The 15,559-nt window shown below is 34.0% G+C and overlaps 1 protein-coding gene across 4 annotated transcripts; it reads right to left on the bottom strand.

Annotated features, from left to right (window-relative positions):
- Positions 1–247: 247 nt before the first annotated feature.
- On the bottom strand, positions 248–14,874 carry LOC147411998 (2-oxoglutarate (2OG) and Fe(II)-dependent oxygenase superfamily protein). 4 transcript variants are annotated; one of them, XM_086454948.1, is made up of 16 exons: positions 14,041–14,820; positions 13,854–13,931; positions 13,433–13,482; positions 13,285–13,338; positions 12,160–12,212; positions 11,535–11,607; positions 10,895–10,956; positions 9,915–9,983; positions 8,665–8,770; positions 7,913–7,983; positions 7,048–7,148; positions 5,823–5,918; positions 2,766–2,833; positions 2,410–2,455; positions 1,968–2,048; positions 248–372 (listed from the first exon to the last, which is right to left on the bottom strand). In XM_086454948.1, the coding sequence occupies exons 1-15, from the start codon at positions 14,242–14,244 to the stop codon at positions 1,968–1,970; spliced, it is 1,212 nt and encodes a 403-aa protein (XP_086311074.1). In that variant the 5' UTR covers positions 14,245–14,820; the 3' UTR covers positions 248–372. The 4 variants fall into 4 exon arrangements, 3 of the variants coding, with proteins under 3 accessions (XP_086311074.1, XP_086311069.1, XP_086311081.1); XM_086454943.1 differs by lacking the exon at positions 248–372 and having other exon boundaries at positions 1,825–2,048; positions 14,041–14,802; XM_086454955.1 differs by lacking the exons at positions 248–372; positions 10,895–10,956; positions 11,535–11,607 and having other exon boundaries at positions 1,825–2,048; positions 14,041–14,823.
- Between the last annotated feature and the right edge of the window lie 685 nt (positions 14,875–15,559).

Genomic DNA, 15,559 nt, shown 5'->3' on the forward strand with positions numbered 1-15,559 from the left:
AAAGAAATTACCTCCAGATCAAGATCAATTCAGGCGCAAAAACACAGATCCAAAACCCTAAACCCGTACACGAACTTTCGTTTGAGAAATTAACCCAATCTTTTGCGAAATAGTGGAAATTTTGGTATTGCGTAACAAAACCCTAGATCTGATTCAATTTCGAATGCTTTTGCAGATACCTTTGGCCTTCGAATTCAAACAGGTTCTTGATGATGAGATCGAAGATGGAGAAAAACCCGATCGAATCTAGGGCAAAATCGATGCAGATCAATCCATGATGGACACTCGAACTCTAATTAAAATTGTGAAGAACGAAATATCGCCTCAAATTTTCCCACTAAAGTGGTTTGCATTGATGACGGACAGAACCACCTATTAACGTAAAAATGGTTTTATTAGGAGTTAAAATTTTAGTCGTCGGATCTGAACCTTTTTTAACTTCTGAAAGCTCTGATATAGAATTATTTCTCAAATAGACCATCAAAACTGATTTTTAGTGCGTAAACCAACAAAAATATTAAAGAAGGTGACAGATGGCAAGAAAAGAGACTTGGGAGTTGGATAAAGTTACTCCACTCCCAAGTAGAGGATCTGCTCAAAAGTTTTGAACCATTTAAATTAGTTTAACATTATATATTTAAATTTAACAAAATAAATACTTTTTTTTAATTGTAAAATGGATTAGGAGATGATCAGTCACCAAAATATAAGATATAACGAATGTTTTAAAAACCCAACCAATGAATAATTATCAAATTCGTACATTCGGACCATGGTTAATTGGGTCGTGTTTATTAAAAAACTTAAAAATGTATATATATATTTTCATTTAATACCTTTATCTAATACTGAAAACAGAGTATTCATCTGTGGAGCCGACAAGACTTCTCCCTCTTTGAGCCAATTAAGTGGGAAAGTCTGTGTGCGTCACCCATCACATTGACTCGTTCGATATCCAACATAAATTGATCAATATTTTGAAAATCTCTATCAGAAGTAATCGATTTTGATATTATTTAGTATAAAATTATCCTTCCAATAAGGCCTTTGATGATGGCAATGAAATAATAAAATTTTTACATTTTGTAATAAGGTATCTATTAATTCAATTTATATATAAAAATAATAATAATAATTTAAACATAAAATTTTATGTAAATCAGTTTTGAACAATTTGATTCGACTGGAGAGCAAATATTTCAATTGAAAAAGGGAGAAGACGATAACAAAGAAGATGATAGCGAATATAAGGATTGGGATTGGAATGTTGGTAGAAGATAGGAATTGGGATGTTCTTGACTACTTTTGCCAATTTAGAATTTTATATACTTTAATCAATCCATTTTAATTGAATTATTAAATTACCTCAGGCTATGTTCCGATTGAGAGAAGTGGAGAGAAGAGAAACTCAATTTCTCTTCACCATGTTTGAATTGACAGGAGAGAATTTGGGACCACTTTGGAATTTTAAAATATCTTAAAAGAGTTTTAGGGGCAGAATTGGAATTATAAATTATTTTAAAAGAGTTTCTCTCTGTTTCTCTCATCTTCTCTCCACTTTTGGAGAGAAAGAAACTCACATCTTTTTCACTCCTCTTCTCTCCCCACTTAACAATCCAAACAAGAGAAATGGAGAGACTCATTTATTTTCTCTTCTCTTCTCAATCCAAACACAGCATTGGAATTAATTTTATAAAAACAGTGTCAATTTTGGTGTAGAAAAGCTATAACATAATACATAAGATGACTCCCAACTCATTCACCGCTCGCTATTAAATAAAGTAAAATCAGCATCCCACAATGAACATCAAGAAGGCACACAGATAAACTTGATAATAAGCTGATTAATGAAAGAAACTCGTTTTTTGATAACATATAACTGAACTATGACGTGGTTCTATCAAGGAGAGGAGCTGGCATTTAACTATAACCTAGTCAAGTTTTAAGACAAAAGAATGGAAAATTACTTATTGTTTTAGGTGGTAATATTTGTCGAGAAGCATCTCAGAATACTCTCCAAACGTAAGAGTTCCATTTGGCGGGATTAACTGTGGAAAAGAACAAGATAATGCTCAGTGGGTCACCATAATCATCAATGCATCATTCGTCTCCAACCTAGAGATACATTTGGCTCTCAAATTATAACCAATTTGTATCCAAGAATCTGCTACAAATTATTTTATTACAACACCATTATATCATGAATAAACACTGTAAGAGGTTTTATTATATATTGTGATTTTATAATAAAATCACATATGATATTTATTCATAACATAATGGTGTGGTAATATCACAACCCTAAATTTATGATAAAACCTGGCACATTTTATGTATTTGTGCCACGCGAGAAAGTGCCACAAATGGTGCATGCCCGTCGAATGGGTGTTAGGGTCAAGAAAAACATACCTCTTGATGAAGATGCACCTCTCCCGGAAAGTTTAGATTTTCATTCCTACAAAATTAGAACCAAACAAGGATTGCAACATAAGTCACCAACATATACTATATTTGAGTTGGAACTTTAGATCTTCATTTATAAATCTATCAAAATTGACAAAAAATGAAGACAACATATTATAATTTACAAGGCTACAAATCTCGAAGTTTAGTAAAGCAAACAGGTAAAGTTAAAATGTAATCACAAGAACATCCAAGGGAAAAAGATTATTCATGGCTAGGATGCTACATTTATTGTATCTTAGCAAACCATAACATAGTAATAAGGTCTGATTAGATATTACGATTTACCAAACCAAACATACCAGTCAGGTTGCATGAAGAGTGCAAAAGTTGAGCGTTCCACACCAAGAGCCTTCTCCCCTTTAGGAGCCTAACATACAACAAAAGTAATGTCAAGATGGATTTTCCTAAACCATGGCTGTAATAAGAAGAGTAATAGAAAAAGGTGCAAAGCTTAGACATGGACATGTGTTACTATTAGGATCTGAAACAAAGTCTGCCATACAGTTAACATTGGAAGGGTACCATCATACCAATACTAAAATGTATTCATATAAATATGGATAATATAAGATAGCATAAGAATAATAGCTAAAAGCAAGAAAATACAGATTGGTTATGAAATGTTTGATAAGAGTGTCAGTAGTTTGATTTGTGTCCAATTTGCAGTATTATAGATTGCAAAGTGTGCTCGCTATGTAGAATCAAGGTTTAAAATCTCATTTTGATGTAAATTTTTGGTCAGGAGAAAAACCGAACATTCCGAGGGAATCTGAAAGTTCAATGTTCCATTCCAATCTCAGCCAAAATCAGAGGGTTTCGAGGAAACAAAGCAAAACTTTGAACCATGATACCGTTGGATATTAAGTCAATGCACATCGAAAAAAATTTATTTTCATCCATCATGTACATGTGGTGTTCTTAAAGATCAGTTGAAACACATCTGCTACCAAGATTAGGTTCCTTCCAGATTAGGAACTATCCAATCTTTCCAACCACCATAACAATCAGTGCATAACATAAGCATCTTCAAATTAATAAGTAATAAATGCGAGCTTAATATCTTAGATCTGGATGAATAATGGTTGATAGTATTGGAGTCGCCACCATTATTTTTTCGAAAAGGGTGTGAATGGACACCCGGAAAAGGTTTTTTTAGAAAATCATTTTTGTAAGGATTGTAGTGACTCTTTTATGGATAAGGGATATAGTCCAACAAAGTTCCAAGCAAGGAGATTCGGTTAGAGATTGGGGAAGGTGTTAAGCACCCCACTCTCTCCATTCTAGGATGGTAACCTTCTAATTTGGTCATTTTTAAGAAAGGTTTTAAGGTAAATGCATGAAATGTACCCTTAACTAAAGAAGGAATGTTGATGTTGGCAAAACAACATGAAGGCCGTTTCATGGATAAAAATGCCCAACCATGTTGGACTTAAGAATGTATGGGATGCAAAATGTTGGCTAAAATGTGAGTAAGGTCATCTCATGAAGGAGAGCCCCTTATCAACATTGCCTTAAGAATGCATGGAAATGCAACATATCAATTAGAGTTTGACTAGAAACATGGTGGTCACTTCCATGGTGAAGGACACCTCTTATCATCATTGCCACGTGCATGAATGCACAAAAAAAATGCGTGAAACAAGGTAAAGGTTATGGGAAAGATTCTCCTGCAAAGAGACATTCTCATCTTTTCTTTTGCCATTTTAAATAAAAATGAGTGCAGATGAGTGTGAAGTGTGAATGTCACAACATGATGGCAAGGAAACAAGAGTGGTGCCATTCCCTAAGGAACAAGGAGCATTCAACTCATGACATCTTGTCATTGGGTTCTAAGGGCTTCAATTCCCACCCCATCAACCGAGCCTCCACACACACCTTGCATGAGAGTTGAACCCCATTTACCGATTGTGGGAGAGGGTTGTTCATAACATCTTAAAGCTTTCCTAAAAAGAAAATAAATAGTTTGAGGGAGGTAAAATAGGGATTGAAAGAATGCATAGAAAAATAAAACCTAGCCAAAACCCACCTTGACCTTGGATCTTCTTCTTTCTCATTCTTTAAGTCTTCAATGGAAGTTTCTTGCAGTAAAAAGGTAAGAGGGAAAGTGGGAAGAGATGAGATGAGATGAGAAGAGAGATAGTGTGTGTGTGTGTGTAAGGAATGGATTTTAGTAGAGATTGGAGAGGGCTTAGAGACAAAAGCATGACCCAAATTAAGGGGAGGCTCCCCTTTTATAAACTTTTGAGGCAAATTTTGGGGGTATAATGGTCCAACCCTAAGAAGATTGGAGAATGACAAGAACTTTGTAAAGATTACCTTTTGATTTCCAAATTATTGAGGGGATGAGGAAATTGTCATAAGCCCTTAGGATCAAGCTTTTTGGCCAAGCCCATGTGGCATGGTCTTGGTGGTGTTAGAGAAAAGTTGGTGGTAGGTGAAAAGTGATTTTGGAGGTATGAATGTTGAAAATACATGTGGAAAGGTGGCCCTTGGTTCGTATGTAAATATCTTAAAAAACATGGATCAATGGAAAGAGGTAAGTGTTTGGAGAAAATTGATTTCGGGGGTATGAATGGGAGAAAGACATGTGTAAAGGTGAATGGTAGGTAAAAAGTGATTTTTGGGAGCATGAATTGGGGAAAGACTGTGTAAAGGTGAGTGGTACATAACAAATGATTTTTGGGAGCATGTACGGAGGAGAGACGTGTGAAAAGTTGGTCCTTGGTTGTCATGTAAATATCTAAAAAGGCATGGGCAAATGTGTACTTTCAAAAGTAATCCTCTTAGACTGTGACATGTGGCAAAAGGACTAAAGTACATGTATGATGTACCTTAATACCTTTTGCCTTTTTGAGGGTAGAATAGTCCATCCCCATGATTTTTAACATATTTACAAGGTTCTCAAATTTGTGCCTTCTTTATATTCTTTTCAAATGATGACATTATAGAAATTTCTCATCAAAGGATTTACCTACCAATGGGCTCTGAGCAATGGTCCACCAATGATAAGCTTTCTTGGAGGTGGGGACCCCTGAGAAATTGTTGAGTGGCAATGCTTTTGAGATGACAAAAGAAAGGTTGCCATGTGTTTTTTTGGAAAAAGACAAATAGTCCTTAAGCCAAATGGATTTGATTTGGGCTTAGAATTAATTTTGGGTTTTGACATGGGCTTTGGTCTCAAATACTTATAAACAATTGTCCTTGGTTTTGCACCTTGACAATGGACCTTACCAAACTCCCTCAACCCTTTTCTGGATTGGGCTCGCACCATTTGGGTTGTCAACAAGGGAAGACTATTTTTACTGGTAATAACAAATTATTGGTGACATATAATATGATTATGTAATAGGAAGTACCTGAACACAATGCGGTGTAGCACAAAGATGGCCTCTTGAGAGTATTTCAGTGGTTTCACCAATTTGGTATGCTATTTCATCTTCTCCAAAGACAACCTGATGCATCAAAGAGGATTTTAATTTAAGTATTGAATAATTTCCAATCCTAAAGGCATAAAAATCATGGAATCAGAAAGGTAGTTCATATAATCACTAGAATGTGAAAGTATATTTTTTAGTTAACCAGCAAATCATCTTATAGCACACATAAACCAGATACATCAATTTGTTACCAAAAGAATTCAACATTTATAGGAAGAGGCAACTGAGATTGATGTTTCTCCTAGAAAATGACAAATGGCTTTGAAAATATTTGAAATGCTCTGCTCTTAATCTTCAAAAGATCTCTAATTACATTCCTTCCATAGGCCCCAACACACTGCATATGGTAGTGCCATAGAATCTCAACCCTAACTGCCCAAAATTCACCAGGCCAAGATGCAAACAAATCAATCAAAAACTTAGGAGCCATTCAGTAGTAACCAAAAGAGAGATGAAAAAAAAGCTCCAAATGATCTTAAAAGAAATTATACTATTACAAAAGGTGGTCTACTATCTCTTCTTGAGAGAGGAAAGTGCTTAGATAGGATACTATAACATGTGATATAACTAAATCAGTTAGCTCCTTATGTGATTTTATATGAGTTTATTATCATTTATTATTTGTTGTGAGTCAGGTTATTATCAATGTTCTGCAAATCTTCAAATTGTCATAATCAAATTTATATTCCTAAGAGAATTGTATTATAATAAATGACTGAAAAAATATGTTTCCATTAGATCAACAAAGTTACAATAAACAAGGTAAAGCGGATTTGGAAATTGATTTGATATTTCAATGAACAAAGTGAATTTTAGCTTCCTCTATCTATCAGTAGAATTAATTTCCCCAATTAGTTATAAGAAAGCTTGAAAATCTCATAGAGTTCCACCATCATATCATATTAATATTTAGTCGAGTTTTAATTTTTGGTGATCTCCTAATCAATAGTGCATATGAAACCTAAACAACCAAAATTTATCAGAAGTTGTACATCATATTTTCGCAAATTAGCAAACCAAAAGAGAAATTACTAAAGAAAAAAGGAAAAGCAAGAATAAAAAGTTCACTCAGTTCTTTCAAGGAATAAATAAATTTAACAATAGAACCTTGCTTTACTAGAATTCCAAGAACTAGAAAATATACTTTCACAATCTGATCAGTTCGTGTTTTAATATAAAGGCCAGCAGCATTATCGGGGCAAGGTATTTCGACAGCATCTCTGATAAACATGCCACAAGTAAGACCTACACATGGAATTCAAAGAGAAATTAGAAACTGGAAAATAATGGAAATTGCAAATTCAGAGATTTCCAGAAACATGGGAATGTAATGTCCCAACACAAATTATACACATGAAAGTATGTTTATATTAAAGACCATAATTTCAAAGGAGTCAACATAAAGTTTAAATGACAATATTGCATCTCCTGGAAAGTCATAAATGTATAGTTCAAAGTTTCATTTCATTTCAGAATGTATTGGTGCAACATTCCAGTTTAGGCTGAGACCTGAACGAAACATTAACCCTGAAAGATCGAATATTCCAGGAATGTTCAATATTGGAGTTGGAATGTTTCAGTAAAGACCGTCTCACTTTTTCTCCATAAAGAAAATTTGCCTCAAAACAAGATGTTAAACCTGGAGACTCCTAAACCAGATAAACCTCAAATTTATTCTAATATTTTATATTTGGCTACTGTTTAAATTATTTTAATGAACATTAGTTTATCTTAATACAAATTTTCACATCATACATTTAACATTGACTAAATTATTTTAACAAACATTCCTCAACATATAAACTATATGGACCTGTTGGTATATTATGTTCCTCGACACAATAGTTAATCATACAAAAATAGGGGTGCCCCAATCACTTCCCTATAATTTTTAATAAGGTTATAAGGACCTCTTTATCAATTATCGTGACTAACGAGATCTTTAATTACCAACACACATGCAACAAATGAATACACTGTAAAAAAGGATTAGGAAGACAGCTATTAACCTGTAAGAGAACCATGGTCTGTATGCCACCCACACCAGGAAGAAATCGTACCAGTGTCTTGGGAGCAATTACTGCAAGATAAACCACTCGCTAACGCATTACATGGTGACCTATGAAGGCATTGATGCTCAAGCCCATAATTCTACTATTTCTGACAAAATATTCATTTAATACAGTTCTGCAATTAATTCTTTTTAAGTGTTTTGAAAACTGAACTTCTCAGCAGGATCAGAGAATTGGTAGACAATTTCAACAATTGGGTCCGCTCTGGCAAACCATAATGTCATTAACTCCAAAAACAAATTCACTAATTTTTTTTTCTTTTAAATGGGGACTGGTTTGAACAGTATAATCCTCAGTTCACCAGCAAGTTTAACCATCGGTTGAATTTTATTTTTTTTTTTAAATTCATCAGTCCAGTTGGTTTTTCAAAACACTGCTTTTTAACCATATCATTTTAAACCAAAAAAAAAAAAAAAGCTTTATATGACAATTTTGTCGAGTACCTACTAAAGAAAGTTGGTTGTAGAGTAGAAATGTGAAAGAGAGAGAAACATCACTATAATATGGGGTGATAATCATAAGGGGTAAACTGACTAGTTAAAAGTTGATCATCACATGAAGTAGAGACAAATGGGAAACAAAATACACCAAACAAAAACTTGATCTATAACTTAGTCAAAATATTGACCAAGTATGTTGATCATTATGACCAAAAAAAGAACTGTGACTAAACAAAGCCTTATAATCACCTTTGTTGTGCTGGAAAATAATATAGCAGACGGCCTTTGGGACACCGAGAACGCAAAAGTATATGTTCAAGTCCTTCATCATCACATAATGTCATCCACCTGGATACTACACAATAAAGATAATAGGGTCAAGAAAACTCACAAATGCAACTTGAATGAAATTACAAAAAGAAACGAATAAATCTAACAAAGAGAAATTTTCAATAGGAAAAAAAAAACATTACAACAATTAATAATTTCACATTCTGAAGTATAATATTCAGATCCAAGCTCACTAAAAGCAATTTACCATGAACCACATCCATAATTTCATATCAACAACTTCTCCAAGTTTCAATCCCTCAAACAAAACATAAAATTTAGAGAGTAACAACCACTTTAATTTAAAAAGATTAACAAACATGCACACAATTCTTATGTGTGAGAGAAAGAGGTTAGGTAGCCAAAATACAATCTACGTGTTTCAGATTTTCTGTATTCTTTGAAGTATTAACTATTTTACATTACAGAACTTTCAAGTTTCAACTTTACATCTCCCATAAATACATTTTTTTGGCACATTTAAATACTTCATATGCATACAAAAGGCAACCTTCAATTTGTATGACTAACAAGGATAGACTTACTAACATATGTCGGAACCTTAAATCTGCTGCCTTTTATCATTGACTAGAGTTTGTCATGCCTAAGGCCGGAGATCATCTTTGGGGTTTAGGGGGTGAAAGAGGAAAAACAATAAATTTGGAAGGGTATTACTGGAAAAGGGGAAAAGAGGAAAAGCAATATAGAAAGTTGTAGGGTGTTTTCAAAAAGGTCTTAGAAGCAAAAGGTAATAAAGTTAGGGATATTCTTGGGAAGGGAAAGAAGAGAGAAGAAAAAGGAGGAGGGGCAACCGTCCTCGAGATATGTTGTTTATGGGGTTCAAATCTTGAGACAGAGTGGAGTTCACCATTGTGTTTTATTATATAGATGTTAAGGAATCTCCTGAACAGAAATAAAAACTAACATTATTTTCCTAATGTTCATTAACAAGCATTGATAAATCCACCAGTCATAACATAATTTACATCGAGCAAAACCCTGCAACCTATTCTATCTTGAGTAAAGCATGAACTGATATTTCTATTCCTAGAAAAAAACTTGGAAAGAATCATCATTTGACATCATAAAATAAAACTCAAAATAACAAGGATTTGTATAGTTATTTTTATGGATTTAGAAGTTCTAAAGTTTCCATAGGATAACCATACCATAGCGGTCACAATGATATGCCAACATCAGCCCAACATCCAGCATCATCTTTCCAAGCGCTTTGAAAGCTACAACATTGCCAATAACCAGCATCCTCTCATTAGACAGCCTTGAGTTACTGTATAATGCATGATGCATCATGGAACTTCTATTTTGCAAAATGATACTTCCAGAAAACAGAATCTGAAAGACTATCCCAAATTAAAATGAATTCCTCACCCCTAGCTTACCCGATTTAAGAAATCAAAGTACATGGAAGTGCCATTGTCTTTAAATAAAAAGAGTAGAAATGTGGAAAGAAAATAAACAACAAAAGAAGGCCTATAGCATGCATAAGACTCTGTAGGAGATGGTATAAGATCAACAATCATTGAGACAACTAGACATCTATAAGCTTCTATTGTACTGTACAAAATCTCTATCATAGTACCGTATAAGACGCGGATAACATAATCAGATTTACTCAACTCACATTCATGCAAAGAGAAAGTGCATAAAAGATGAATGCTTGAAAACAGTTCCCCAATTGAAAACAATGGATTGAAATAAAGCTAAAAAAGAGAAAGTTGCATACAGAACGACAATGGTATCGCAAAACCAATACCAAAATGAAAATCACCAAGAAAGCATGTGAATGAGGTGTCTCCATGATATGACTATCTTAGGTTAGTTCCAAATATATTAATAGCTTTCTGCACTTGTGCCTCAAGTGTTGCTGTACCACATCAGTAAAAAATCAAAATTTTAGCCTTAATATACTGTACTCTACATGGGTGAAACAGTTTGCAAGACAGCAGCACCAGCTGGAATCATTGAAATACTACATATCTCCTAAGCAAGGTCACAACTTCAAAAGGCAACCATATGGTCATGGTCATAAAAGTTGACATACTTGAACTAATTGGGTTGACTATACATGATGAGAAAATTAGAATTACATTTGGCAGTTTAAGAATCTCTAATTGAAAGATACACGTACCCACTTCAAGTTCTGGCAAAGCATTGCCAGGCCATATATTTGGCTGACAATAGGATGGATACCTGGACAACAAAAGAAGAAAAAAAGAAGTTTAGGCATTGAGAAGCAGAGCTCCGTATGCCTGCAAAATTGAACCACCATTTATAGATTAGAAATTTCATAATAAAATACCATTTATACTTAGGACACCTTTTTTCAAGAATTTGCTGCACCATTTTACTTTTCACCTGCATTGAAGACACCTTCCAACTTCTTTGGATAATTCATTTCATAATTTTAGATACCTGGAGTAGTTGTTACTTGTTATGACTTTTGACATCTTCTGACTTCTTTAAACAAATTCACTCTAATGATATTTGATCATTTTTTAAAGGATGACTTTCAGCAAGTTTACTTTATGACATACATGTTAACAGTTGACTTCATGAACACAATTGTTTCCTCTTTAAAACATGGAATTTTCAGCCACAATCAGTATATAGCATCTGAGCTCCAAGCCAATGTCTATTGGTCAACCGACAGAATCCAAGATTGTTCAGAACTTAAAAGTGTGTATAAGAGCTTGAACAGGAAATTATCTACAACAATTTTTAATATTTCATAATGCATATGGCCAAATATTTGTCACATCCACTTTTACCGTTGTATAAGGGAAGCCTCGGTTGTAGGTGTGTCTAATATTGGATTTGCATAAAAAGAGCCTTTCAACATATCTGCACAATGAAATCAAGAAAAAATCGAACAGGACGTACATGGGATAAAGAAGCCTCACTAATTACTAACCATCCAACAAACTAAATCCCATATCCATAAGAAGAGAAAGCCAAAATCCAAGAAAAAAATAATCATGATAAGAGGAGGGTATAACTCAAGCATGGATTTTCTCCTTAAAAATTTATAACTTAGAACCCAATGCCACCAACATTTTTATCGATCAAACTACACAAAAGGAAGATGCTTTTATGGTTTTACCCGATTACTTGTTCAATCCATTTTGTTATCCCTTTTTTTCTTTCTTGAAGAAAACAATTTTTTCTTGGGTCAGAATAACCCCACTTTTTCTCTCTAACAAGAGAAGATGGAACACAAAGAGACAGGTGACTTTATTATTGCTGGGTTAAAATCATTGAATTGTTGTAAATATCAACAAGATCTATATAGCGCTTCTTGATTCTGTTTAGAGGTTTCCACAAAGGCTTGCAACTACATTTTCTTACACATGAAATTGTTGATGTTCCAAATACTTGGAAGTACGAAAAACTTACCAGGTTTACCAGATTCGAGCTTCTCTTTACCATGACTCCAACCAAAGTTGTACCTACAAAATGGGAAAGAATTTAGTAGACATCTCTAATGTATCTTAAGCTCTAATTTATTATCAACATAAAAAAGTAAGGACCTGCATTGAACAATTACCAATAATAAATAAAAGAATATTATAGGTTTCCCAACAAAGTTTCAGTTGAGACCGTCTCAATTTTTATCATAACCAAAATGTTGCCTCAAGAGCTTTCTATTCAGGATTTTGTGGAGTATTATTCCCTTTGCAATCTGTTAGGGTCTTTGGAAGGAGTGAAATAGGCGCATTTTCGAAGGGAAAGAGATTTCTATCCAGGATTTAATTCTTTCAATTATTGCTTTTTTGTTCTCATGGGGAAAATTTTCAAAGTGTTTAGGGGGCCTTTTTTTAGATTTTTCTGTAAGATGGGATAGTTTTTGTAACTTGGAAGTTTTGTAGTTTGGTTGCTCTTGAGAAGGTGCTTTGGTTTCCTTTGCCTTTGGTTGGTCATCTCAATCACCCTTTTTCTCCTTTCTTCCTTAATAAAATTTTCTTATCAAATATATATATATAATAAAACACAATTGTGGACCCCATCCTAGGTACACTTAGGGGTATAAATGTCCCCTCCAGCTACAATGGAGTGGGGTCCACACTATCCTGCCTTACCTCTTCACCCCCTTTAACTTTATCATCTTTCCTCCCCCCCCCCCCTCCTTTCTTTTTTAATAATATCCCTCCAATTTTACCATCTTTCCTCTTTTAACCACAATCAATAGGAAAAAACTTTGAAGTGGGCAGCCCACTTCAAAGTTTTGAAGGAACCCTCTCCATTGGACTCCACGTGGCATTTCCAAGGAGGCATTTCAAAATTTGGTAGAATTGTAGGGGCGTGAAATAAATTCAAAATGCCACGTGTCTTGTATCGAGGAGGGTTCCTTCCAATTTTGAAGTGGAGTCGGACTCCAATCAGTATATAGCCTCAAGACAAGATTTTAAACCTTGGCTATGCATACTTTTTATTTTTATGATTTCATGGCATACCATTTAACTAAATCGGGTTCTAACTATTAACTATAAACAAATAAATTATAAAACAAAGAAGAGATACCTGCTATGAGGATCTTCAAGCTCCGCCTTCACCTCTTCAGGAAGGCCTGCTAACCTAAGAATATAAAAACAGAATGCATAAAGAACACTTCACGCCTCTTCCCCTTGTTATATGACAAATGTCCATTTGAAGATTGATTGATTGATACCTGGGTGAAAGATGTAATAGATTTTGCCGCAGCAATGCAAATCCAGGTACCTAAATTAAAGAGAAAGCATAAATGAAACTTCGAAAATTTTGGCCGAGTAGTCTTTTGTTATAAAAGAAATTTTTTTTATAATAATTATATGTTTTTATCTCTAAAAAAAATATGATTTTATGATTGAGCATCTATTAGTCCAGCACTCCACCTTATAGTGGGGAAAAATAACAATTATTTAAATAAATATATTCAAAGTTCTAACTGACTGTAAGGTTTGACTAGTCCGAGACAACATGAGATACTGGACTAAGAATACAAGGTGAAAAGGTCTGGAGTGTCACTCCAGTTAACCTCTTTCCCTCTGCATAATAAACTATATAGGGTTTCAAAATAATCCCATAATTGACATGAGAAATCCAATACCCACATTTGAAATTGATAGAATTCCCAGTCCATTCGGTCCAAATCCTTCTTCGATCTTCATGGACAAATCTGCATTCTTGTCCTATATTAAGCGAACAAACTCTAATAAATTCAAGTGAATTAAAAAAAGAATAAAGTAATCGAAACCATGTAGTCAAACTAAACTCATTTCTTAATCAAATTAAACGTACTTTGAGGTCAGAATAAGAGATGGTGACTGTTTGAAGGGTTGGCGAAGCGTTTTCAGCCGCACAAGACATTTTTCTGCACGAAATTTGGCGGGAAAAACACCAATCGGATGTAAACGAATTGGGGAATCGCGCGGAAAGTTGTGGGAGTTCGTTAAAAAAATAGGTTTTGGAGACGATTGGAGGAGTGGAGAGCGGGAAAGTCATATGTTCTTGCTCTGTGTTTTTTAATTCAAATATATGGAACACAGAGAGCTTCACCAAAAGAAAGAATAAAGATGCATTAGTTTGGCGATAGTAGAAAGCAAATTTTTGTTGCCGATTCTGTCTCTCTAAATCAAATTAAAATTTTGAGGCACATTTTGGAAGGAAAAAAAAACATGTTGTGAGGGCATTTTAGGTAGAAAAATAAATTTTGGAGGTGTATTTAATGTATTTTAACGTGTGACAAGAGAAGTTCCATAATTGTATGTTATGAGTAAAAGTTGGTGTGGCATAAAGAATTTTGTTTAATTAAAAGTCTTCGTTTACTTGGTTAGAATTAAGTAGAACAGGAAAAATCAATAAAGAATACAAATAGCCATTGTTGATTTGGATACAAAGGACCTGTGTGGATACACCTTTCCGTGCAATAGAAAAAACATCAAGGTACAAAATCATAGATTCTTTTCATCGAGATACGAGTGAAAGCATCTATGATTATGTATGCACCTCCACATCAGTAATATGAGAATCGATGTACATTTCAATGTCATCAAGCATGACTCTTTCTCCAAAAACAGAATCCCTCTTTATTTATTTTTTTGCTAAATGTACCACAGAATCACTTGTACTATAAGGTTTTACTTGTACATCATTTTTTTTAGTGGCATTTTTTCTAAAAATTATACTGGCACCCCCCAACTTTTATCTATTACACCCCAATTACTTAAACATATTTAAAATTAACACATGCAGTTTAAAATAAGAATGAGTTGCGATGAATGCAAACGGTAAATCATACACTGTCTGTACGCAGTTGAAGTGGCTCTGCCATTTTATGCCCTTGCAACATCAGTCACATATGCGTATGCTCGTGCATTCATCATTATTCAATAAGAATTAGTATTTCCACATCAAAATTTTCTTTATATCCCTTGCACAAGAAAAAAATTCCACTGTCGACAACCATATAAAAGAACAAGTTAACATCAATAAAGATCCTATTTCGACCTCTAGATGTTGATTTCTTGCTCGTTGTTTCTCAATCTCTCTCTATCAAAGAGACCTTATTAATTTTTTTATCTTTTAAATTTATTTGTGTAATAAGTAAAAGTTGGGTTGCTAATCTTCTCTCAAGAAACATTGCTCCCCCAAGCATCTAAAACACACAAATCTCTCTCTCTCAAAGAGACCTTATTAAGTTTTTTATCTTTTAAATTTATTTGTGTAATAAGTAAAAGTTAGGGTGCTAATCTTCTCTCAAACCCATGAAACATTGCTCCCCCAAGCATCTAAAACACACAAATCTCTCTCTCTCTCT

The sequence above is a fragment of the Akebia trifoliata genome, chromosome 1, assembly GCF_017979445.1.
Source record: "Akebia trifoliata isolate Shusen 1 chromosome 1, ASM1797944v1, whole genome shotgun sequence".
NCBI classification, from domain to species: domain Eukaryota; kingdom Viridiplantae; phylum Streptophyta; class Magnoliopsida; order Ranunculales; family Lardizabalaceae; genus Akebia; species Akebia trifoliata.

What these genes read in the sequence shown, in the direction of transcription:
- LOC147411998 (XM_086454948.1), bottom strand. Translation starts at nt 14,244, where the DNA reads ATGACTTTCCCGCTCTCCACTCCTCCAATCGTCTCCAAAACCTATTTT. An exon ending in TTTGCCAGAACTTGAAGTGG is followed by an intron (nt 9,984 to 10,894) that starts GTACGTGTATCT and finishes GCAATGTTGTAG; the next exon opens with CTTTCAAAGCGCTTGGAAAG. An exon ending in AGGTGCATCTTCATCAAGAG is followed by an intron (nt 2,049 to 2,409) that starts GTATGTTTTTCT and finishes TCTTTTCCACAG; the next exon opens with TTAATCCCGCCAAATGGAAC.